A 22,835-nucleotide genomic window follows, 5' to 3' on the forward strand; every position below is an offset into this window, starting at 1 on the left:
GGTTTCCCTGATCCTTATCGGAGATTGATGACCTATTCAGGGCTCTAGGCCCTGTCCTGCATTCCTCAATCGCAATCGCGTCCAAATTTTGCCAAACAGAATCCTGCGACGATCTTGGATATACAACTGGCTCTTGATATGGTCAGAGGCCTACTAGAGCAATGGCGGCCTGGCCATGTCGGAAAGGCTGCGGATCCTGGGGTATAAGAAAGGCTCTATGGGTTGCCCTTTCAAGCTCGCTTAGGGCAAGTCGAGATCGACCGGTGGCCGGGGCTGTAGATTATCCCCCGCACTGACGATGGCGTGCCTGGAAGTTCAAACGCTGCTTAAGCCTGGTCATATCAGAGTGAGTGGGGTCGAATGCCTTCACTTTACCTAGACGTCCTTCTCAACTTCTTCCTCTCCACCATTCTACAATATGGGGGCTGGAATGGTTAACGCCGTTAGGGCCGTCACCTTAACAATGGCTATGCTCTGCAACTTGATCTGCGGTCTTGCGGTCAGCTCACTTGTCGAAATCATCTTCAACTGCTGCTAACCAGTATAGATATATGCGCGGCGATCCGTCGTCAAGTCTTCTGGACTAGAAGACTACTTGGTCGCTGTGGCACTGGTATCTAAGCTAGACACAATATCTGGATAGCGGCCGAATACATCCAGTTCCTGGTCAACGTTTACTCGGCCGTTACATACGTTTCCACATACTATGGTCTCGGTGTACACGAGGAAGACCTCCCCAGCAAGGATATGGTCGTCTGGATGAAGGTATTCGCCCAACTGTCAGTCCCTCGGCGAGAAAAACTTCATGACGAAAAGATCTACTATACCACCCTCATAACCACGCTTGCCGCCAGCGCCTTTGTCAAGCTCAGCATGACAGTCTCAATAGTGCGCATCTTCCCCCACAAATACATGATTCTCGCCAGCACCATAATGATAGCGTTCCTAGCCCTATTCACAATTTCCGGAGTCCTAGTCTTGGTGTTTCAATGCAGCCCTATCCACGGCTTTTGGGGCGATAGGGCTGTGGCTAGAACAGCTAATTGCTTCACAGCCGATACGGTGTCCCAAATATACATGTCAAGCGGTGCTCGTGATTTGTCGTTAATGTCGTCCTTATTGCTCTCGCGGTGCCAGCGTTCTGGAAACAGCAGATGCTGTTGAATAAATGGAATCCTTGTGTTTCTTTTATTTGGGCTGGGGAGCGTTGCCTGTGGTGCCGCGTTGGCAAGGGCTGCGATCTTGTCTCGGACCTGGGATATAAACAATCTGACATGTACTCCCTCCACACCTCTACACTAACAAGTCGATACTGACGCTGAGTTCTTATATTCTCCAGACACAACCGTCGCTCAAATTCTATGCACCATCCTCGAGCTCACCACCGCCCTCATAACTATATCCCTACCCCCACTCCGCGACTTTCCTCTCTCATTCAAGCGCACCTCATTCTCCCTATTTAGACCCTAACGCGGACCAACTCGCGGCCGCTACGCTGCCTCCCGCACACGGAAACAGTCTACGAGCTTGGACTTGACAGGAACCGGGGACGAAAACGAGGCGACGGGATCCTCAAGATCTCCGAGGTCCATACTAGTTTCCATGAATGGAGGGCTTCGATGCTGGCGACACCGAGAGTCAAGAGGGGATCAGTCTTGTTGATGGTGCTGGCAGAAGTGGTGGTATGGGTATATATGGCTCGGGGAATGGAGGGCTTGGAGGTGTTAAGGGTTGACGTTAGAGCGGAGCCGCGGTATTGATTATCTCGGCGGGGGTCAGCATGCGGCTCTCCTATTTTGTATTATGACGATGTCGCAACATGCCTGGTCCCGAAAATATGATAGACAAGCAGAAATGCATCTAACTTTTCCGTTTTCTTCTCCCTTGAAAGCCCGGCCCATCCCACCCAAGCCCCCAGCCCTAGAATCTAAATAGAATTAACCCCTTCACCCCCCTCTTCCTCCATCTCCCTATAAAACCCCGCAACCAAAAACGCCAACTCCAGCGCCTGCTTCTCATTCAACCGCGGATCACAAAACGTTTCGTACCGCTCACTCAGCCCCTCCTCCGTCAGTCCCCCGGCACCCCCAACACACTCGGTAACCGCCTCCCCCGTAAGTTCAAGGTGCATGCCACCAAGAAAACTCCTCTGCGCACGATGAATCTCCAACGCCTGCCGCAATTCACTCAATATATCCTCGAACCGCCTCGTCTTGACTCCACCAGGCGTCGACCGCGTGTTCCCGTGCATCGGGTCGCATTGCCAGACGGGGATATGCCCGGATTCTCGAACAGCGGCTATATGGCCCGGTAAGTGGGAAGCGATATTCGCCGCGCCGTACCGCGAGATTAGGGTGACTTTTCCGATTTCCTTCGTGGGGTTCACGGTATTAAGCAGTGTGACTAGATCCACCGGAGTCATTGACGGACCGATCTTGATTCCAATGGGGTTCGCAATCCCGCGGAAGAATTCGACGTGTGCGCCGCTTAGTTGCCGTGTGCGGTCGCCGATCCAGAGGAAGTGTGAGGATGTTGCGTAGTAGCTTTTGCCGCTGCCGGAGGCAGAAGGAACCCCTGAGCCTGAGCTTGCTCCTGCTCCTACAGCTGGAATGGTGTGTTGAACCGATGACGATGGACCTGTAGGATCCTTAAGCAACCTCGTAAGACAAGTCTCATACTCAAGCAACAACCCCTCATGACTCGTAAACACATCAACCGTCTCAACGCCGCGATCCGTATCAATACCCACAGTCTGCATGAATCTCAGCGCATCTTTAACTCTCGTCACAATGCGCTCGTACTTCTCCTTAATGGACGGCGTAATCACGTGTCCGAGTCCCCAGTCAAGCGGCGAGTGCAGGTCCGCAAGGCCCGAAGAGAGAGACGCACGCAGGTAGTTGAGCGTCGCGGCGGAATGGAAGTACGCTGAGACTAGCCGCGACGGGTCAGGACGCCGTGATTCAGCTGTCGGGTCGAACCCGTTGATGTTGTCGCCGCGGAAAGAGGGGATCGTTTGCCCGTTTATTGTTTCCATGGGGCTGGAGCGGGGTCTACACACATCTCATCAGCACACACCTCAATCATAAATAAATACCTGGGGAAGGAAACAAAGGATACTAACTTAGCAAACTGCCCCGCAATCCTCGCAATCCTAACAACAGGCATATTCGCCCCCCAAATCAAGACGAGACTCATCTGCAGTAGAAGCTTAACTTTCGCCTCAATCATATCCTGGTTACAGTAGTCGAAGAGCTCGGCGCAGTCGCCGCCCTGCAGGACGAATGCCTTGCCCAGGGCTACATTGCGCAGACTCCTTTTGAGATTTGCGATCTCGTGCGTTGTGACGAGGGGTGGGAGTTTTGAGAGTTTTTGGAGGGCCGATTGGACGCTTTCCTTGTCGGAATAGGTCACGTCTTGGTTTATGGGTTTTGTTGTCCAGGCTGTCGGGGTTGTTAATTTGTTGATTTGATTGGTAAGATGGGGATGGGGGGGAGGGCGGTACATTTTGGACTCCAGGATTCGGAGGTCATGTTTATTCAATTGAGCTGGCAGCTGTTGTACGCAATTGACTGAGTAGAGTGGAGGATTTTCCTATGCGGGACTCCGAATTGATTGTCCAGGTGGTTAGCGACTATTGCTGAATCTTATATAGCCAGGCGGCGGTCAGAGAAGCAAGGGGTTATAAAGGAAGTCGAAAGTTAAAAAGACAGACAAGAGCAATAAAAGCAGCAAATATAAGCTCGAGGAAGATCTGGGATGATTCACAAAAGAAGTTCACGAATCGAGTCATTCCCAAGAGTGCGCTTATTCGCGGGCCAAAGTGGGGCACGTGACTCCACCGCGGATATTTCAGTTCAAGGACAGAAGAGAGTATAGAATTAAAGTATTCAAATAAGCATACTATCAAATCAAATCCACCCTACTCCTGCAAAAGGGTATGATAAAAACAACCGCCCAATGCAAATAAAATAAAGTCACTAACGCAGGCCAAGTTCAACGCCAATCATTCAACAAGTGGGCTCCCAACAGCAGGCTTGAATGCAAGACTCTTCCGCCGCGCCGCTTCCAGCTTCGCCTTCAACTCCCGAGATGGTCCTTCCTTGGCCGGGGTCTTTCCAAAGAGGCCCTGTCGCGTTTGCTTGGGAGGACAGGTCTGCTGCACCAGTTTCGACCGCTGGTTTAGATAGAACGGCGTCGCGGGGGACATGCCAATGGCGTCGAAGTTGAACCCGGGGGTTCGTGGGGTCTGCCAGAATTTATAGTCACTGGTCTCTTGTCCTCGAGTGTCTTCTGGCGTGGAGCGATCATCGGGGGTGGTACTCCTAGACATGTTTCCATGGGCGGCAGACGGGCGGCGGCTTGAAGGCGTTCCAGCCATGCCCGTCTTGACAAGGGTTCCATTGACGTTGCTCAACGCCCGAGGCTCCATGCTCTTGCGACGCTTTGCGCCACCACGGGGTATGATTGAGCTGTCGACAGCGTACGGTGCCTCGTCGACCCAGTTGCCTTCACGCTCGCAGCTACCTCGAGTTAGACCGAATCTTTCAATAAAGGAAAAGGAAAACTTACTCTAAAACCCAGCCGACACCGACACATTTGACGACCCCCGCCGCTTGCCTGACCTTCTCCAATGTCCGAACACCACCATCCTTGAACACAACATGCGTGATGCCAACCTTGCCATTCGCAGAAGCTGCGCTCTCTTCTGGTGAAACACTCATGCGCGGGTTCCATGACCAGTTCCTAATACACCTGGCGCCCATTGATTGTAAAAGTTCGATGAAAATCCCACTCGCATCTTCGCCTTCCGTAGTATGGACATCCACAAAGACAACAGCACCACGTAGGTGATGGTTGTAAGCGGCCACCTGCTTGCGAGGTGTCTTAAAAGGACTAGCTGAGCGAGGTGTCCGGGCACGACTCGGTTGAGGCTCAACAGGTCGCTCCAAAGTTTCTCTTGACACAGATTTCCGGCTTAATCCATGCGAGAGTCTAGGCGACTTTCGCGGAGGAGACTCGGGCTCTTTTGGAGGGAGGGTGAAGTTCCGAAGTCGAGGGGAAGATCGGACAGGAGAAGTAATGGATAGAGAGCGGCCGCGTTTTCGGCTAACCTTGAGGGGCGAGATTTCGCCCTCAGGCTTTAGAGGGACCTTTGACACAGTGTGGAATGTCTGCGCGGCAAGCGAGGGATTTCTAGCAGGCGTGGCCGGAGGCAAAGAAATGCCTTCGTTTTCCTTCTCCTCTTCCGGTTCAAGGGTAGGATATACTGGACTTACGGCACGTTCTTCCTCTTCGTCGTCGTCACCATCTTCGAATACTTCAGGAGCTTCTGGGGTTGCTTGGGCTTCGTCATCCATTTTCTCTGCCATGGGACTTCTCGCAGATCGTGCAGGACTTGACTCCACATCATTCACAGCAGGATCTTCCTCTTCCTCATCTTCAAAGGCATCGCGCGCCTGAGTGATAGGAGCGTGCTGCTGAGAGCGAGGAGCAGCCGAGAGAGTCGGCGCATTCGCAAAAATATCAGTACAAAGGACACGAGAGGCTGCGCTCGGAACGTCACTGGGCCTTCCTATAGAGAAAACACCTCTGCGATGTGGACGTTGTGTTTCAGGCTTCGCGGGACTGCTTGCTGACCACTGGCTGAATTGCTCGGCGAGCAGAGTAAAGCGTGGGCCCTTGCTAGCAACCGAGGGTTGCTGAGGCTGCTCCTTGGCTTTTGGTGTACTGTCCTTGTCCTCAAGCCCGGCGGGAATGAAGGGGCTACTTGGAGCATCGTTCTGTTCATCTTCTGGCGTGCTGAGACGCGGCGATCTGCGCTCTGCAAATATAGGAGCGGGCGTTGTAGGCTCGTAGTCAACGCAGGGTAAAGTTGGGGCCCAGTGTGTCAAGAGAAAGCTCATAAACGGAGTATCCTCGACTTCTTCAATCTCATATGGCTGAATTGGACCGTCGTTGACTGGATGAAGCGAAGCAGCCTCACTGGGCTCATCGTTAGCTTCATGGACTATGGGTCGAAAGTCAAACGGCTCTTCACCATCCGACACAGACGTATCGTCATTGTTATTGACACTGTGCACATCATTCTGCTCCTCGACATCGCGAACCGGTGAGCCCTCCGTAAAGACGTCATCACGCCCATCGGCAAAACTGTATCGGGGTGCTGATGCTACCCGCTCTTCGCTAATGCAAATGTCTGACTCTTCTTCCCGATCATCCGCAGCTTCCGGCGAATCTTCGAAGACATCTTCCTGAAGTTTGTCCGGGCTGGACTCCATTTGGTGCGCCTCTTTCGGGGTTGTGCTCTCGTATTCGTCGTTCTGGTCATTGTTGAATGGATCTTGCACACCAGTCTCTTCCACATCCGCTTCCTCGTCCTCAAACATGTCCTCGTCTTCCTGGTCCGCAAACTCCTCATCTCCAGCATGACTAAGGTTCTTGACCGGAGAGACCTCATCCTCCTCGGAAAGAGCCACTTGGTCATCCTTCTCATTATAATCCACAGAATGGTCGGATTGAGCTGCGTCCTCTTCCTCTTCTGAATACTCAGGTTCAGGAGCAACAGGACTTCCTTCGGGCGTTAATCTCGAACTAGGCTCATCGTATACACCCTCAGTCTCCCCATCAACCTCCTCAGCCTCCCCACCGTCGAATTGCGTCGCGCCCTCAAAGACCTGTCCCCGAGATGGCGACTCGTCATACATTGAGACGGTCTCATCATCATCATCATCCTCCTCATCTGCCTCCGCTTCTGGTCGAGTTTCCTTCGCCAGTGACGAGGGTACATGAGTCATTGAACTCTTGAACGGCGTGCTAACTTTCTTCGCAGGACTCAACAGCAGACTGGACTTGAAAGGGGTCGAATCATGTTGAGTGGGCTGCTGAGACGAGGAAAACGAGGAACCGAAAAGGCCTTTTCTGGGAGACGTTTTCAAGGGCGAATTTTGAGCTGGGGCTAAATTCGGCTGCGAGATTCCGTCGGCATGAGAACCAAAAAGACTTCCTGGTTTCGGCGTAGATAGGTTCGCCTTCTTCGGTGAGGTCCTGAGGTGTGACTTTTGCGTTGGGGTAGCCTCTGGCCTGGTTATCTTGGCGTTGTCATGGAAAGAAAGCCCTCGCTTGGGCGTCTCTTTCAACGTGAAGTGAAAGGGCGAGGAAGGTGGAGGCCGACGGGCAGGGCTGGCCATGAACTGAGAATCGCCAAAGTCGAACGCCTTCGCAGGCGGTAGATTCGGTTCGCCGTTCTCATCAAAAGCCTTGGAAGACTTGTTAGGTGTGAAATTGACCCGTCTCACAGGCGATCCTAGCCCAGAGACACCAGAGGCACGCTTCTGAGGTGAATGAACCACGAGCTTGATCGCATCCTTTTCGCCATTCAACTCGTCATCCTCACCGTCAGAGCTTGCGTATGCCGATATCGCCTTCGCAACCTGTCTATCCTTCTTTGGCGAAAGAGGCTTAGTACTGCCCTTCTTCGCCGCCGCAGGCTTACGACCCCTAGTCGCTCCAGTGGCAGCTTTGCGAACAGGTTTGGAGCCCATTCCGTCCCCGTCCTTCGCGACAATCGTGCCTCTCCTGCGTCGGGCAGCGGGGGCAGGCGCCTCGCTCAGGTCTCCCTCGTCCGAGTCCGACAATTCCTGAAAAGTGACCTTCTTCTTCGTCTTGGCTGGCCCACGCAATAAAGCAGACCCAGTTGTTATAAAGATTTGCGTAGGCTCCTGTTGCGGCGACGACAGCTCGTCACTATCCTGAGAAAGCGCATTCCGCCGGGTATTCTGCCTCAGGATATCCTCCTCGGAGGTCGTCTTCGCCGACGCACCCGTCCCCTTCGGCCTGCCTCTCGGCTTCGGCGCCGCGGCTGTTTTGGTAGTAGTGCTGTCTCCCTTCGCAGTCTGCGTCTTAGTCTTCGGCCTCCCCGCCCTTTTCTTCGGCGCACCAGATCGGGCTAGTTCATCGTCATCATTGTCGCTCTCGCTTCTATCAGGTTCCGGCACGGCTGCAGCTTTCCTTCCGCGTCCTGCCATTGTAGTTGTCGATTTCGTCTTGGACCCAGCACCCCTTCCGCGACTATTACTCTCGATAACGCCGATCTCATCATCCGTGTCCTCCTCCGATGTGGTGTCAGCATCATGCGTCACGGCAGCCCTTGCATTTCGCTTCTTCGTCTCAGCGGCTTTTGTGTTTCTCGTGCTCGCGCTCTGTTTACCCGTTGTCTTTGTGGTTGTTCCTTTTGCTCTGCCGCGCGTCGCGCGCTTCGGTGGTGATTGTGGGATGACCGCTGCTCGGGCCATTGTGTGATATCGGGACGCGAGATTAGGTATTATTGGTGAGCATGTAAATTCTGTATTTGTTGGTGGTGTGATTGTGGTCGGTTAAAGGGAGTCGGATATTGTTGATCTGCAATCGCTCATCGTGCGGCGCGTCGTGCGGCCGGAGTAACGAACCGGGGAATATACAATATTAGACGGATTGATGTCGAGTGCGATGTCGGGAAGACGTAACGGTCTTTTGGCGCCCGTCGCGAAATGTCGGTATTCTTTGGTCGTCTGTTGTCGTTCGTGCAGGAGTCGTCGGCCGACCGTTGATCCATGCAGGTGGAGGTGCCCAGGTGGTGTTTGTCGCGGGTTGCTCGTTTAGGAAGTCACGTGCCAGGTTGTCCATGGCAACGGTGGCTTGCACGTGACAAAGCTTCTGCAGCGGAAGTTATGCGCATAGCTTTACATTTTTATGCTATACAAGATTCCTGTGCGGAGACTACGCAGTCTGTTGCTTTTGAGATTCCGCGGCCAAAGTGAACGTTTTAAGAATACATGCTCAAGTATACTATTGAATTGCAAGTAACCAAGAGTCATTTGCACAAATCGTATATATATACATATAGCAATCGCTTTCAATCATCTATACCATCGTGATAACCGCAATGCTTGCCGCAACGACGCTCGTCAAAACACCAGGGAAAATGCTCGACGCGGCATTCTCGTCGGTTTCCAAAACGGTAGTCGGCTCATACTCACCAGGCGTGGTGGTGTTGGTGGATCCATCCCAGCAGTATCTGTCAAAGCACTGGGTGCAAATGTCGGGGATCTGCTCGTTGGTGCGGTCGAAGGAGCGGCTAAGGATGGCACAGCCGACGCAAGCGGACCAGTCGCTGTCCGTTGTGCTGTTGCCCATGGTCGCGACGTCGTAACCGTTCTGGATGGCGCCATCTCGCTCATCGAGCGTGTAGTCGGGGGTGAATGTCGAGAAGTTGGAGAAGTAGCTGAAAGGGCTGTTGGGGATGTAGACGACCAGGGGAGCGGTGGTGTTGGTGCTGTTGCATCCGAAGAAGGTTGGGTGAGTGTTCAGTCCCTGGTTGACGAACGTGTTGACGTCGGGAACAGCAGGGAACTCGGTACCGTTGCCGATACCGGTGCTGTTCAAGCTACGCTCGTAGGTAGCGACAAGAGCAGTACCATTGGGCCAGTTGTACGTGGTATCAGCAGACGAGTCAACAGCGAAGATGACATCGACGTGGCGGTTAGGCTGGATCAACGGGTGCAGGGGAATGTTCTGGAGATCCTCGCCACCGTCCACGACATCAAGATCTTCCTCTTGAGCGTAGGCCGTATACTCCGGCAACCAGCCGTAGAATGGGTTAGGTGAGTACACCGCGATGTCGTTATCATCCTCGCCGATTTCCTGCAGAACATCGCCGATGACATTTGTCAGGAAGTCAGGAAGACCGGTACCATTGAGCTGAAGGAAGAACTGGTTGAACAGACTGGACGAAGTGCCCATCACGAACGCAGCGTTATCGAAACCACGGACACAAGTCTCGTTCTCAGGGATGGATCCGTTAGTGAAGTTAGAGCCCAAGTATTCCAATGGCGCAAAGCCAAAAACGGTAGGGTCAAAACTACCGAACTCCCAGGGGTTGAACTCGTACACAGTGGCATTACTGCTGATCACGAGCTCGCCAGGGAATCGCCCATCCGCGACCAGAATCGGCAACGGCATGTTGGCATCCTGGAACTCCTGTCCCAAAGCAATTGATGACCAGGTAAAGTCTGGGCCTCCGCTAGGAGCGTTGACTAGCTGGTAAGAGAGAGCGCGGCCCCTGGAGATTGTTAGCGTCAAAAGCTACAATTGGAGAGAAGAATCAAGCTCTTACCAGTAATCAGTGATCGAAGTCTCGTATCCGGCATCTGCCTTGGCGCTAACGTCATCGTAGATGTCTCTGTAGTAGCTGGCCGAATCCAGGATCTGGATGCCGCCCTCATCAGGGCCTTCGAAGATGGAGTTCTGGAACTGCCAGATATCGCCGGCTTGCAGCGCGTCGATAGTGGTGAAATTGTTGATGTAGATGGAGCCGACAAGCCAACCACCACCGCTCAGACCAGCCAGGTATGTCGCCGATTGCAACAAGCCACCCAGTTGACCCTCTGCGGTCGAGTTATCTGTACGGCTATCGAAAGCCTTGATAGCTCCGGCACCGTTCATCAAAGCACGGTATCCTCCACCTGAGACCGCAATTCCGATGTTAGGCAGATTCGAGGAGTTGCTGCCGATCCGATCGAGATAACCGACCGCGTCGAAATTCCCAACACTGACATGGCCGAAAAAGTCTCTCAGAGCCGTTTGAGTCTTTCCGCGGCGGGTTTCAAGCCATGAAGTTTCGTTTCGCGACAAGCTTGTCGCAAGACGAATCTCGGGACGGCTGGCAGGGCAAGAGACGTTGGCCGGAGCGTATCCATCGGGGGCGTTCGGGAAGGATCGCTGTATCATTGCTCCATGACTAGAGATATCGGTGGGGTTTGATACCGCACCTATGCGAAAGACAGACCAGGTTAGAATGGCATACGCGACATGATAAGTGGAAGGAAAGCTAACCTGACAGCAATCCCGCCAAAGCCAGGGCTATTGTGGAAGACTTCATCCTGTTCGCTTGCAAATAATAACCACTTGCGTGCAGCGAGGATGTCCGAAGACAGTCGTCTCTTTTAAAGGAGATCAAGAGGACTAGATGAGACACGAGGCAGGCCAGCCCAAATTTACGGCGAGCAACGGATCCTCATGGGGAGCACCGTGCTAACCGGCCTTGGTAGCCAAGGGCGCCGAGTGTCCGGAGATCACAGCTGAGTGGGCCAACCCTTGTGAACTACGGGTCGCAATTGAGGGTCCATGATATCACAGGGCAGGGGGAGCCGGCACTTCCGCTATGCTGAAGACCGGATCGCTGTGGCTGGCCGCTAGCAGAGTGGGCAGCGTTGTCCTGCGGAACTGCCCACACAGAATCATCGATTCCAACTGTCACGAATCAGCAAACAGTGCTTGAATTGCCGATCCTTGGATAGCTCATCTTCATCATCAGAAAGGTGTGGCTTTGTCTCCGACCCAAGGAACATGGCTGCACAACAAGAATGCATGCGCTGGTCGCGAACCAGAGCCAGCAGGCAGCAAGATTATTTTCGCTGAATGAGTGCATTCAGATGCGGGACTCTTGGTGGGTCGGTATTTGATTGAAGAATTTCAGAAGAAGCAAACCTGTGTAGTGTGATGGAGGGAGCGCGAGTCAGAGGCCGCGAGGTCGAGAACGCGAGTCACTGTCAGAGTGGAGTACGGAACCCGCGGAAGACCAGAAGTGCTGGTTTGTGTCATTTGTGCCATTTATGCTGAAGGCTCCGCCCACAAAAAGGGGATAAATACAGAGGTGCGAAGTACGGTGTACGAGTACGGAGGAATAGACATTTCTGGTTAGAATCGTATCTCACAAGCTGATGTTGCCTGACGCTGGCCATATCGCGCTGCAGGCATGGCGCAGGCTTAGCCCTCCAAGGCTGACGATGGCCCAATGCCAGCGCATTTCAGACGCAGAGTCTGACGGTCTGACAGTCGCAGTCTCAGTCTTAATCTGACGACTCAACCAGTTTGTACATGACATCCGTCCTGAGTGTATACTTGGTTCCCCGAAACACCGAATCCCCACTGTGCAGCAGCTCGCTCTGCTGAAAGACAAGGACCGATCCAGTCTTTGGGAACACCCTCACATGCCTCTCCTTCTCCTCATACCGGGGCAAGAAAGACGTCGCTCCGCCCAGTAAGCTCCCCTCCAGGTCGGTATTTGCAGCAGCACCCTCCCCGCCATCGATCGCACGTTTCAAGTCCTCGAGATCCTGCTCGCCGTCTCCATTCAAGTATATGTGAACCGTGAAATATGACCTCTCCCACCGGTCAGGCGTGACATAGTGGGCATCCCAGTGCGGGCGGAAATATTCGCCCCCAACGTACTTTAGAAAGCGCAAACGCTCGTTGAAGCGACTGAGCTGGTATGTGCGATTCCGGCCTGCTAGTCCCGTGATAAGAGGTTTGTTCTCAAATCGGTCGATCCCTAGCTCTTGCAGGAATGGTAAAAGTCGGTCGTGTAGCTTGCCGGCAAGTTCGGGGCTGTCCAGGATGATCCGGCCGCAGTTGCGCGACTCCGTGGAGAGCGTTTGGCGGCCATTCCCGACGTTGATGAGAGCGCGCTCCCAGGCATTATCGGGGGTGCTTGCTTCAGCTAGGCGTAATAGCTCTTTGCATTCTTCCTCGGTGAGTGCGTTGTCGATGACAGCTGCGAGATATCTTTTGTATTCGGGGAGCGGAGGATCCGCGCTTGCGAAGTCGATCACCCGACATTGGGCGTTCGCAGGGGATTGTGGTGGAAGGAAGTTGTTTTCATTATTTTTGAATGGCATATTGACTTGCTACAAAGTAGGTACCTCACAGAAGCTGGAATATACTGCAATCCTGGTAGCTGCTTGAGCCTTAAGAAGCTGTAATGCACATGACATGAGGCTGAGCAGGCTGCGCTAGGCTGTCACAAGGCACCAATGGGCAATGGCTTATTTGACTACTACAAATCATTTCTTCGCAGGAGTGGTATAGATTGCCAACCAAAGGCACCTTCAAAATGAAAAAAAAAGGGGGGGGGGGCGGGCGTTAAAGACAGAAGGGCAGTCGGACAGCGAAGCGAATGAATGGCAGTATGACAGACCGTCAAACAAGGCCCTAAATATATATTTATCCATGCCGACCTTAACGCCCAGGACCGTCACCACAAAGGGCACTTAGACCCTGACCAGGTGGGAACCACTCTCTTCCCTAATGCCCGGGAAACCAGCGTAATGGCCGCTCTCGATCCTCGGAATGGTGTTCGTAGGCGTCTGCCGCCTGTCGTAGAGAAGTTCAAAGTCGGCTGCACCTCCAAAGGCCTCCTCTAAACTCTCATCTATCACAAACTCAGTACACAAGGGGAGAACATTCCAAGAGCCTTACGCTCTTCTGCGCAGGAACCAGCGCGGAATCGGCGTGTGCTGTATGTCGCTTGCCCCAGAAGCAGCGAGCACCACTGATTCGAGTCCGTAGTAGCCCCCGTCGGCGAGGATGGCACCAACAACTTCCAAGATTCTTGGCAGTCTAACCTTTGGATACTTTGAGGTAGTTTGAGCTGAAGGGACTATGCAGCAGTGAGCTGCGGTAGCCCATATGATGATTGTTCTGGTCGGGGAGCACATTCGTCCAGGTGCGTGTTGAGCCGCCCCCAAGTACAGCTCGCGGATCTCTTGAGCCCATGGCTGTTGAGGGTACCAGACGTCGTACTCTATGACTACAGGAAGAGCACTGGGTCATCTCTGGCTCAAGTCGGGACATTGATAAGGAAACGAATTTTGCCTGTCTCTATGGTTCCACTGTCTTGTGTTCTGCCATTGCGAGAGGGCTAAACCGTTCCCTAACACGTTTTTTCTGAAGAAGGTAAGTAAGGAAATACATGAAAGACAGGAGAGGGCACTCAGTACATGATTTGGAAAATGGCTCGGCGTCGCTCAGATGGTTGCGTGGGTTGGCGCACTCGTCCACGGATCACTGGCGCCCAACAACCCAGATGCAAACGAAGACCTGCACAGCTGAAAGAGAGATTCATCCCTATGTTTGCCTTTCTCCCCTCCGACTCCTTCCTCAGCACATCCTCAATCGTCTCTATTCTTTACTTTGCACGCTCAATCCTCAACCCCCGGTTTCCACTTCACATCATATTCGTATCGCTAAAATGACCCAAGTCCTGAAGCGAAAGGCTGCAGATGTACCCTTATCGTCGCCCAGTTCGATAAGCAGGAGAAGCGGTCCTGGGACGAATCGGAGAAAAAAAGTCGACTTCGAAAAGCGATATGGGACCAACTTCGTCATGCGCTACCCCGATTACCAACGTCACATGAGAGATCACTACCCAGATAGCAGAAGGAGTGCAAGAGTGGATAAACGATATGGTCGACCTGGGAAGACATTACCGACTGATGCGCAACCTGGCCCTCGGTTGGACTCTGGACTATGTGATATCAGGCGTCAGCGTCCTTCCAGAGTATCAAACCCGCCGCTTGATTTCCCGTGCCGATGGGTTCTGCGCCCAAATGGACTGGGCCGAACTGAAGCCTCTGCTCCCTCCTACCGTAGCTGGTCACTTTCGTGAGACTCTGGGCGAGCTGCTGATCTATCTCACGGTCCACGAGCAATTCTTTGACCGGCCGTTCTGGTATCTGGATGGTAAAAAGGGTCCAGATGACCAGGGGGAAGACCCTGAGTTTGCGGATAGACTCCAGTATCTCATCGAGCGATTCTACAAGAGTGAGTTTTCCTGGCGGAAAATAGGGTGCGTTTTCGATTCTATCCGATACTAACTACGGAATCTTTAATTAAAAGCCAATCCAACCTCCGGAGTCTGGAAGATGCAAACCCAGCATCTGGCCAACTCAACCACGCCTCATCACGCCAAAGACCCCGAATTCGGTATGCATAACGCCCAGCGGCACGAAGCAGCCATAGCCGACGACTTGCTGGCCTGCGTGCCATTTTGCTGGTTGCTCAAAGACTCTTATCCAAGCACCTGCCCGCAAGCCCAGACGAGACGAGAGGCCCTCATCGACGTTCTCCGTCAGGCCCTCCGCACGCCTATAAACCGCGAGACATGGACGGACGGGCGTCCCATTCTCCGGGGAACCCGGGGAGTTTGGCGGGGTTGTGGACGACAGCTCGAAGAGTCAAAATGTCCACCAGTCTTCTTGGCGGCCGCGGGTGGAGCTGGACCAGGGCCAGCGAATTTTTGCGTTGCGCGGCCGGGCCTTGTCTATGTAGACAGTTTTCCATTTCATGAGTTTGGCCGGTCCCTTAAGGTGAGGGAGGTGTGCGCCGCGGATGTGATACCGTTGTATGCACCGGCTGACGACGAGGAGAGGAACAAGAAGAAGCGGACGAAGAAAAACAGGGTAATGCGGAGGAGGAATGAGTCGAGGGAGCAACAACTAAGGTGAGCTCAGTGTCGTCTCTGCGCGTTTCCAACGAGCCCCTTAGCTCGATGTGTTTGTTCTTATACGGCCTTGGAGATGTAGGACCGCATCGTACCGCAACGCAAATCAGAATCTACAACTCTAGATGGTTTACCTTCCAATTTCAATCCTTCAGTCATACGCCCTGAGGATTTTAGCATCCATAGACCTAGGGATGGGTGACGTCTTATCCTGTTGGGTGGGTATTTTGGGTATCTTGTTGTTAGTTCTATCTGGATCTGGAAACTGGGGGCTTTACAGTATCATGTTCAGTATCATGTTGCCCTGCCCTAGCTGGACCTGGGCTGGCTCTGGTGTCTGCTTTTGTTTCCTGCCTGAGGTCTTATGCCATTGGAAGGAGTATTAAGTTGCTCGTTCGTTTAGCCTAGCTGATTAAAAAGTGATGATGCGTTCTGTTAAAGTTTCGTTCGTTTACCATCTTATCTTCGAAGTACTCTGATTTCGTAGTCTGATTCCTCGGAAATACGTACCTCAGTATACTGTAGACAACGCGAGCATCAAGTCCATTCCATGCTCAGTTCAGCTTCTCGATCACGATGATGATACAACGAAGGGGGCATTCCATAAAACAACGCTCATTTACGTGTCTAAACCTGGCTCCGCCTAGATTCATCAATTCTGCTAGTCGGCGTCTCGAGCTCGTAGCCGTCAGCAGCAGCAGCAGCAACAATCGCTGTCGTGCTGGGTTCCCCAGGATGCTTGGTGGTCCACAAGGTCAAGACTATACTTACCTGTACCAACTCTTCCCAGAAATATTTTTGGAATGCGGTCTTTGCGCAATTGGGCGCAACAGAAGAAATCAGCATTGCTTCGTAAAGTCCCCTCTTAACAAAGTGACTGCGTAGGCATCCGAGCTGGTGCGTGCCCGTGACGCGGATGTTTAAGTCTATAATCAGTTGTTTCGAGTCTGAATCGAACATGATATCTATGCCGACGGGGCCGTAGTAAGATTGACTGTGTAGATAGCGGGCACTTGATTTGAAACGGGGGAAAGCCGACTTCGAGCTGCGCTTGCTCTCAATAGGAGACCGCCGGCCCATAGCCCTCAATCGTCGAATAGCTGCTTCGTACACGCAATGAAGATGCATCGACTTTTGCGGTTAACGAACAGCGAAAGAGCCGTTGAGTCCCCGTTTACAAAGTCCTGCAGTACAAGACCGCAATCCCCCATGTCATAGTTTGAAGGGTTTAATTCCCGAATCATTCGACCTAGCTCCTCCTTGAGAATGCTCGCGGCTAACTGTCGGCCATTCTCTGTTTTACAGAGAAATGTACCTTCGCTTGAGGCGGATTGGGGAACTTTGATGACGAATGGCAAGTCTCTATCGTATACATGGCTGAGCATGCGTTGAACCTCCGCCTACACGGCCCGCGGGTCGTGCACTCGATCGAGGGAGATTCGAGAATGAACGACTAAAGATTTCGGCATTGGAAATCCCGAATACGCCAGCACTGGTTTCGGCAACAGCCTATAGTGTACTTCAGGATCCAGTACATGCGGCAGGTGAGCCAGACAGCCGACAGACATCAAGACAGCAAGCTTGATACCATAAGGCAGCAATATATCCGAGGGGTTCTTTGCGAATGCCTCATTAGGTCCTTGAGGTGGACACAGTTGCTCATATATGTATGCCCACTGTGTCCTTTTGGTGCGATATAGGACTCGTCGGCAATGAATCGAGTCGCACATCGAACTTAGAATCACCTTCGGGAATCAGTGCGAAATGTACGAGGGACATGTTCCCGACGATGAATCCATATCGCTGGGGTATGCTTTGCAGGCGATCGACTGCAATTTCCTAGTTGCTGTTATTTGACAAAGGGTCGTGGTAGGTGAAATTCCTCGATAAGGGAAGCGACGCCGCAACCTCAGCTCGAGGCACTGGAACTGCGTAGGCAAGGACGATGCTGGAGGCTTTCCTCCGTCTAAAGAATACAGAGCTCGTAGTGTAAAATCGAGGACGATTGGTGGCAGGGTCGATGGCATAGTTATGTCTTCCGGTCAGAGTGAGCTCGAATACTGGAAGGTGAGACAGCGACAGAGTTTATATCTATGAGGTGACAATGAACACGATGCCGATTCCCTGGCGAACGAAGGGACGATAGCGGCAGGATGTAGGCAGGTAACTCGTTACAGAATCTGCAGAAAGAGCTGGCTTTACCCGCGTTATTTCAGCCAGCTCACAAACATGCTTTTGACGTTGATGACGCGGCGGAGCATTTTCTGCAAGTCAGTATTCGAGCTGCGGCACCTGCATAAATAAATCATGGACAGGAATAGAAGTGACTGAGAGACACTAGAGACACTAGCTTTGATCAATAATAGCATCGCCAATTACATTTTCGGCGTCTGTTCTGGATGGTGAGGGCATGGTATGCTGCTTCTTGGTCGAGGATGTGGTAGAAACTAGGCTCGAAGTTGAAAAGTGAGGTAGTATAGAGGTGCAGGTGGCGGTCGCTTATTCCAGTCGCTGCTTGGTTGTTGAAGACCCGCGATCTTACGGTGACTCGGCCTAATCTACTAGGAGATGGTTTAATTGACCCTAATCTCCTGAGATAGACCATCTGAGTATACTGAGGCCACAGTTGCTACTATGATTGTGTTTCTGATGATAAAGCTGGTTGTATTCACTTAATCTAGTGGAAGAGGAGGCGTCTACAGTCGGGAGCGTCATCATCCGGAAGGAAAAGCTTGAATACAAGGAGAGGCTTTGAGATAATGTCGCTAACAATTCAGCATCAGAAGATGTACAGTTCCTTGCGCCGCCAATGCCCTTGCTACCGTGGTGCTTAATCATGCGTACAACCGCTTGCTCTCATGGTCGGCTCGCAGGCTGATGGCCAGAAGAAGAGGTCCCAGTTCACGCATGTGAGATGAGTCTAGTGTATTCCATGGCCCGAATTGATTTATTTTCAGGAAAGACGGATCTTTGTTGACGGCTGGAGATTCGCTGTTGTTCAGATAATCGAGATATTCGTCATCGTAGTGGGCGACGGTGATAAAGATTTGGATGGATTCGCCTAAAACAGAGTCAGTATGACTAGAAAGGGTCATCCGGTCAGAGATAATATCGTACGTTTTGCGTTTCTTCTGGATGCTTGGGTTGTCAGTCTTGATCCACGCGACCATCTGGGCACTCTCCTGCATCTGAATACCCACCAGTTTTCCAGCCCTCAAGGCAGGCTTCACCTCAGTCAAAACGCTAGGGTTTCCGTAAGGTCACCAAGGTATCCATCTGTTCTAGCTTCAAACTCCGCCTTTTTGAACGTTGCTTTGAAGGCCATGCGGTGTAATGTCCAGTTCGAGGATAGCTCCTCCGGAAGTGCATTGCCAGGGCTTTGAGGAATATGACCAGGGCGGTATTAACAACTTGCTCATCTTTGCTTGGGGGTATCGAATGCGGATTTCCTCCTTGGAGGGTGGAGTGTCGCGCCGTGGCGGGCTCTCGTCTTCGTCGTCATCCTCGAGCGCAATGTTGGGCCGCTTGAAGAAGCGAAGTTTCATCGAACACGTGAACGTATCGGTGAGTCTTCTTATCTTTACTTCCTTCGCCATCACCAGAGCTTCTTCTAACTGGGAGGTTTGCAAGTCCTCATTTTGTCTTTTATGGGGAAGCGTGCTCGTGCGATCGAGTCCTATGTTGAGGGTCAAAACCTTGTGGTGCGCGTCAGTAAACTGTACGCTTTCCCCAAGGAAGCTGAGTCCGGACTCAAGACTCTTGCTGAGTGGTATACCGGTGACCCAACGGGCAATACTCAGCTATAAACGAATGTCGAACTTCTCAATTGGCGTCTGGTGGATGGCTTCGCTTGGAATTGATCACGGCTGGCGTTTCATTGGTTTCGGCAGTTGACGCTCTGGCTGGGCGTAAAGATGAGCATATTTCGTCTGGGAGTGGCTTGTAAATATGAACAGTCGTCTATGATGCCAGAGCTCATGATTATGCGATGCGGCTCAAGGGATAAACCTCCGGCGTTGTGTGACCTTTACTACCTGACTGTAATTTAGCTCCAGCAGTCTAGGAGACAACCTCGCGATAACAATGCATTTCTCCAACAGGAGCAGACCAACTGCCATCAGGGAATGCCCCGATGTGGACTTCACGATCGAGACAAGCTTCCCAAGCTTCCCAGGCTTCACGGTCTTAAGGGCCCAGCTCGGAGTTAGCCCACTTAACCCCGGTCGACACTCATCCTCTATAAAATCCCTCGAACTCGTAACTCCCTTTTTATCTCTCCTCTCCAAGCAAATATATATACCCATTATTCCTACCTACCCCAAGTATTCTTATTTATTATCTATCTATACATACCTATATATATACAATGTCCTGCCCAGACTGCTTCACCGGCACAATCCACCCCGGCGCCCCCAAGGGTCACGTCACCACCCTCCACGGACTACAGACATACGTCTCTGAGCCACCCGTCCCGCCAGAGGAAGTCAAGGGGATTGTGGTTATAGTCCCTGATGCCTTCGGGTGGGAGTTTGTCAATAATCGCCTTCTGGCAGACCATTATGCCGACATGGGCTCGTTTAGGGTTTATTTGCCGGATTTTATGAAGGGTATGTACTTTTACTTTTCCATATATTCGATGTAGATCATATGCTGACCAGGGTGTTGTGCGCGACAGGAACGGCCGCGCCATTCTGGGTCCTTGAGACGATTCGCGCCGTGAGCAGGACGGGGAGTTTATGGGATTGGGTTTCGAAGCCGTACGTATTTCCTCACCCATCTCGTCAAAAACACCAACTTCTTACTAGCAATGGGGAAGCTATCACATCGCAACCCTCCTCTTTGGCGTAGCCCCCTTCATGATCACGAACCGCCCCTCCAAATCGTACCCTCTCGTAGAGTCCTTCTTCAGGTCGATTCGCCACAGCCCCGAGGGAGATCTCCCCCTCGGCGCAGCGGGGTTCTGCTGGGGCGGGAAACATACTATCCTCCTGGCGCACGGGGCTTCGACAACCGTTACGAATGGTAGAACGGGCGAGGAGGAAAACAAGAACCTTATTGATGCCGGATTCACAGGACACCCGAGTATGCTTTCGCTCCCTGGGGATATTGAGAAGATTGCCATTCCTGTGAGCTTTGCGCTTGCGGAGTTGGATGCTATTCTTAAGGGGAGGGAAATTGAGGTTGTACAGAAGGTTATGGCAAGTAAAGAGGAGGGAGTTGGTGGTGGTGGGGAGGTCAAGGTTTATCTGGGTGCTGGGCATGGATTCTGCGTTAGGGCTGATACGGCGGTTGAGGACTCGGCTAGGCAGTGTGGAGAGGCAGAGGAGCAGGCTGTGGAGTTTTTTCGGAGGTGGTTTGCTAAAGTTTAGGTTTGGATAGGGTTGGCTTTACATGTTTGCTATCTATCCTAGCTAGCTGGCAACTTAAATGTCTGAATATAATATTATATGACATGATATGGTTGATACATGAACCACATATGTTCAATGGGAGTCGTCTTCAGGCCTCTCGATCAACCCCCTCAACTTCCCCCCCTCAAGCACAACAACACAACCCGCAACCTCCATCATATCTCTCGCGTGCGTACTAACCAGCACCGTCAGCCCACTCCGCTCCGCAACAAGCCGTCTCACAGTTTGCCTAATAATCTCCGCGCTCGTCGGGTCCAGCACCGACGTTGCCTCGTCGAGAATGAGAATCTGAGGACGCCGCACGAGAGCCCGTGCAACTACGACGCGCTACGCTTGGGCCCCCGACAGTCCGACCCCGCCATCTCCAACGACGGTCTCGTACCCGCGTGGTAGGGAGGAAATAAAGTCGTCTATGCCCGCTGCGCGGGCGGCAGCACGAACATTGAAGAGCGTCGCGAGCGGGGAGTACGCATCAAGCGCGTACGCAATATTCTGCTGGATCGTGCCGGGGAATATAGGCCGGTTGCTGCGGGATAACGGAGATAAGCGAGCGGAGGGATGGCGTGTGGAGGTCTCGGATGTCAAGACCTGCTATGGATATAAGTGGTTTGTAGTTTGCGGGCGTTTCGCAGAGGGAGAGGAGGAGGGATGCGATTGTTGATTTGTCGGAGCCGGAGCGGCCGACGATTGCTGTGTAGGAGCCTGCTTGGATGGCGGTGGAGATGTTTCGGAGGATGGGGTCGTCCGGGCGGGTTGGGTACCGGAATGTTAGGTGGTTTATTTGGATGGGGGCTGCTTTGAGGAAGCCGGTGTGTTAGTGGGAGGTTTGGGGGAGGTTAACGAGGCGGAAGAGGTGGCGGTCCATTTCGTGGGAGTTGCTGATTTGGGGGACTAGATAGTGATTTTAGTTCATGGGTCATTGAGAAGGCCGCTGGAAGAGGCAGGGCGTACACTATGTAATTACTGTGGCTGCGTATGTGATGCTGAAGAGAAGGGCCGAGTTGACAGACATGACATCGTCCACCGTGAACTCTTCGTACCTCACCAGGGTTGCGCCATAGTAGAATATCAATGCTGTCGATATTATCTATGCACTGACCTAGGGACTGGGCTCAGGCAACTCACCACTAGCACAGTAGTAGACTCAATCAACCCAACAGTGACCCCGTATACATCGCCTTCCGCAACCCCAGTCAAGCACTTCGACGCAGCCATGAGATGTTTTGAGGTGGTAGTAGTGTTCCAGCGCCAAGCTCCTCACTGTGCGTACCTCAAAGAAAGTCTCTAGAAAGACCTCCGAGGCCGACGTCCTAGCAGCAGTGTTTCGCCGATCCCATGTCTCACTCGTCGTCTCGAACCCTTTCGTGATCGCGTAGATGACTGGCCCGGTAGAGAGTGCAACAAGCGTTACCTTCCAGCAGATCGCCAAGCTCTATATAATAGCCAGCACCGCCACCGTCAGAGTAACTAGAACAAGCTGACTAAATTGGGTCACTACGCTTTTGATTTCTTCTTAATTTTCATGCAAACATGTGGTTAGTTGCGCGGCGGTATTCCTGTCATCCTCGAACTAGACCTTCCCCTGGTTTAGCACTTGGAGGAAAGCTTGCTTCCGGAGACAGTCGACCCAGGCTTGGCCGCAGGTGTCGAGAAGGCAATACATAAAGTAGGTTATGAATGCATCACTGATTGCCACGCCCAGAACGGCCAGCGCCCATTTCGAACAGTCATTTTGCTAGTTGTAGAATGTTTGGAGAAGTCGGGAGAGGACGTATGAGAATATCGGAGTGGCACTAGCATGAGCGAGGATGCATATGGAAGCGAGGAAAAGGAACAAGCGGTGTTTGGGTGATAAGATTGGTACCTGAGCGCAAAGTCTTGCGTATAGGCTTCTGTAGCGAGGGCACATTGGTCTCCTCAGAGCGTCGGAACTTCTGTGTATGTCGGCGCAACCTAGACCTCTTTGAGGAACTCTCAAATCGCACCCTTTTGATTCTCGTCATGATTTCGTCTATTACAATATCGGTGGCTGTGACAAATGGAATTTTTCTGAGGGGAGCAGCTTCCTCACTATGCCTAAGTGGGCCACGACTGTTCCGAGGAATGGA

At 52.5% G+C, this 22,835-nt stretch overlaps 8 protein-coding genes across 8 annotated transcripts; 2 read left to right on the forward strand and 6 right to left on the reverse strand.

The window, feature by feature from the left end:
- Window positions 1–1,927: 1,927 nt before the first annotated feature.
- Window positions 1,928–3,786, reverse strand: BDV17DRAFT_298358 (3-deoxy-7-phosphoheptulonate synthase class II; the record flags this gene model as incomplete). The annotated part of the gene is made up of 3 exons (XM_073763675.1): window positions 3,503–3,786; window positions 3,122–3,440; window positions 1,928–3,050 (listed from the first exon to the last, which is right to left on the reverse strand). The coding sequence occupies exons 1-3, from the start codon at window positions 3,528–3,530 to the stop codon at window positions 1,928–1,930; spliced, it is 1,470 nt and encodes a 489-aa protein (XP_073615662.1). The 5' UTR covers window positions 3,531–3,786.
- A 111-nt stretch (window positions 3,787–3,897) lies between these two features.
- On the reverse strand, window positions 3,898–8,572 carry BDV17DRAFT_262913 (uncharacterized protein; the record flags this gene model as incomplete). Its single annotated transcript, XM_073757846.1, has 2 exons — window positions 4,570–8,572; window positions 3,898–4,520 (listed from the first exon to the last, which is right to left on the reverse strand). Coding segments are annotated over exons 1-2 (4,235 nt in total), but the record flags the coding sequence as incomplete, so codon positions are not given.
- A 198-nt stretch (window positions 8,573–8,770) lies between these two features.
- Window positions 8,771–11,105, reverse strand: BDV17DRAFT_85483 (lysophospholipase family protein). Its single transcript, XM_073765241.1, has 3 exons — window positions 10,870–11,105; window positions 10,151–10,805; window positions 8,771–10,096 (listed from the first exon to the last, which is right to left on the reverse strand). The coding sequence occupies exons 1-3, from the start codon at window positions 10,913–10,915 to the stop codon at window positions 8,899–8,901; spliced, it is 1,899 nt and encodes a 632-aa protein (XP_073615664.1). The 5' UTR covers window positions 10,916–11,105; the 3' UTR covers window positions 8,771–8,898.
- Window positions 11,106–11,674: 569 nt separating this feature from the next.
- On the reverse strand, window positions 11,675–12,839 carry BDV17DRAFT_85477 (uncharacterized protein). Its single transcript, XM_073765240.1, has one exon. It carries the CDS (start codon window positions 12,711–12,713, stop codon window positions 11,886–11,888), a length of 828 nt encoding a protein of 275 aa, XP_073615665.1. The 5' UTR covers window positions 12,714–12,839; the 3' UTR covers window positions 11,675–11,885.
- A 1,440-nt stretch (window positions 12,840–14,279) lies between these two features.
- Window positions 14,280–15,320, forward strand: BDV17DRAFT_291158 (uncharacterized protein; the record flags this gene model as incomplete). The annotated part of the gene is made up of 2 exons (XM_073762065.1): window positions 14,280–14,637; window positions 14,713–15,320. The coding sequence occupies 2 exons, from the start codon at window positions 14,280–14,282 to the stop codon at window positions 15,318–15,320; spliced, it is 966 nt and encodes a 321-aa protein (XP_073615666.1).
- Window positions 15,321–17,993: 2,673 nt separating this feature from the next.
- BDV17DRAFT_291159 (uncharacterized protein) lies at window positions 17,994–18,861 on the reverse strand (the record flags this gene model as incomplete). The annotated part of the gene is made up of 3 exons (XM_073762066.1): window positions 17,994–18,081; window positions 18,161–18,540; window positions 18,610–18,861. 3 exons carry the CDS (start codon window positions 18,859–18,861, stop codon window positions 17,994–17,996), a joined length of 720 nt encoding a protein of 239 aa, XP_073615667.1.
- Window positions 18,862–19,624: 763 nt separating this feature from the next.
- BDV17DRAFT_298360 (dienelactone hydrolase family protein) lies at window positions 19,625–20,685 on the forward strand (the record flags this gene model as incomplete). The annotated part of the gene is made up of 3 exons (XM_073763676.1): window positions 19,625–19,923; window positions 19,992–20,073; window positions 20,133–20,685. The coding sequence occupies exons 1-3, from the start codon at window positions 19,683–19,685 to the stop codon at window positions 20,683–20,685; spliced, it is 876 nt and encodes a 291-aa protein (XP_073615668.1). The 5' UTR covers window positions 19,625–19,682.
- A 114-nt stretch (window positions 20,686–20,799) lies between these two features.
- On the reverse strand, window positions 20,800–22,390 carry BDV17DRAFT_281676 (P-loop containing nucleoside triphosphate hydrolase protein; the record flags this gene model as incomplete). The annotated part of the gene is made up of 7 exons (XM_073760063.1): window positions 20,800–21,054; window positions 21,097–21,222; window positions 21,266–21,519; window position 21,679; window positions 21,998–22,159; window positions 22,196–22,226; window positions 22,299–22,390. 7 exons carry the CDS (start codon window positions 22,388–22,390, stop codon window positions 20,800–20,802), a joined length of 921 nt encoding a protein of 306 aa, XP_073615669.1.
- Window positions 22,391–22,835: the final 445 nt, after the last annotated feature.

Source organism: Aspergillus undulatus, assembly GCF_047715775.1.
Source record: "Aspergillus undulatus strain CBS 261.88 unplaced genomic scaffold BDV17scaffold_23, whole genome shotgun sequence".
Classification (NCBI taxonomy): domain Eukaryota; kingdom Fungi; phylum Ascomycota; class Eurotiomycetes; order Eurotiales; family Aspergillaceae; genus Aspergillus; species Aspergillus undulatus.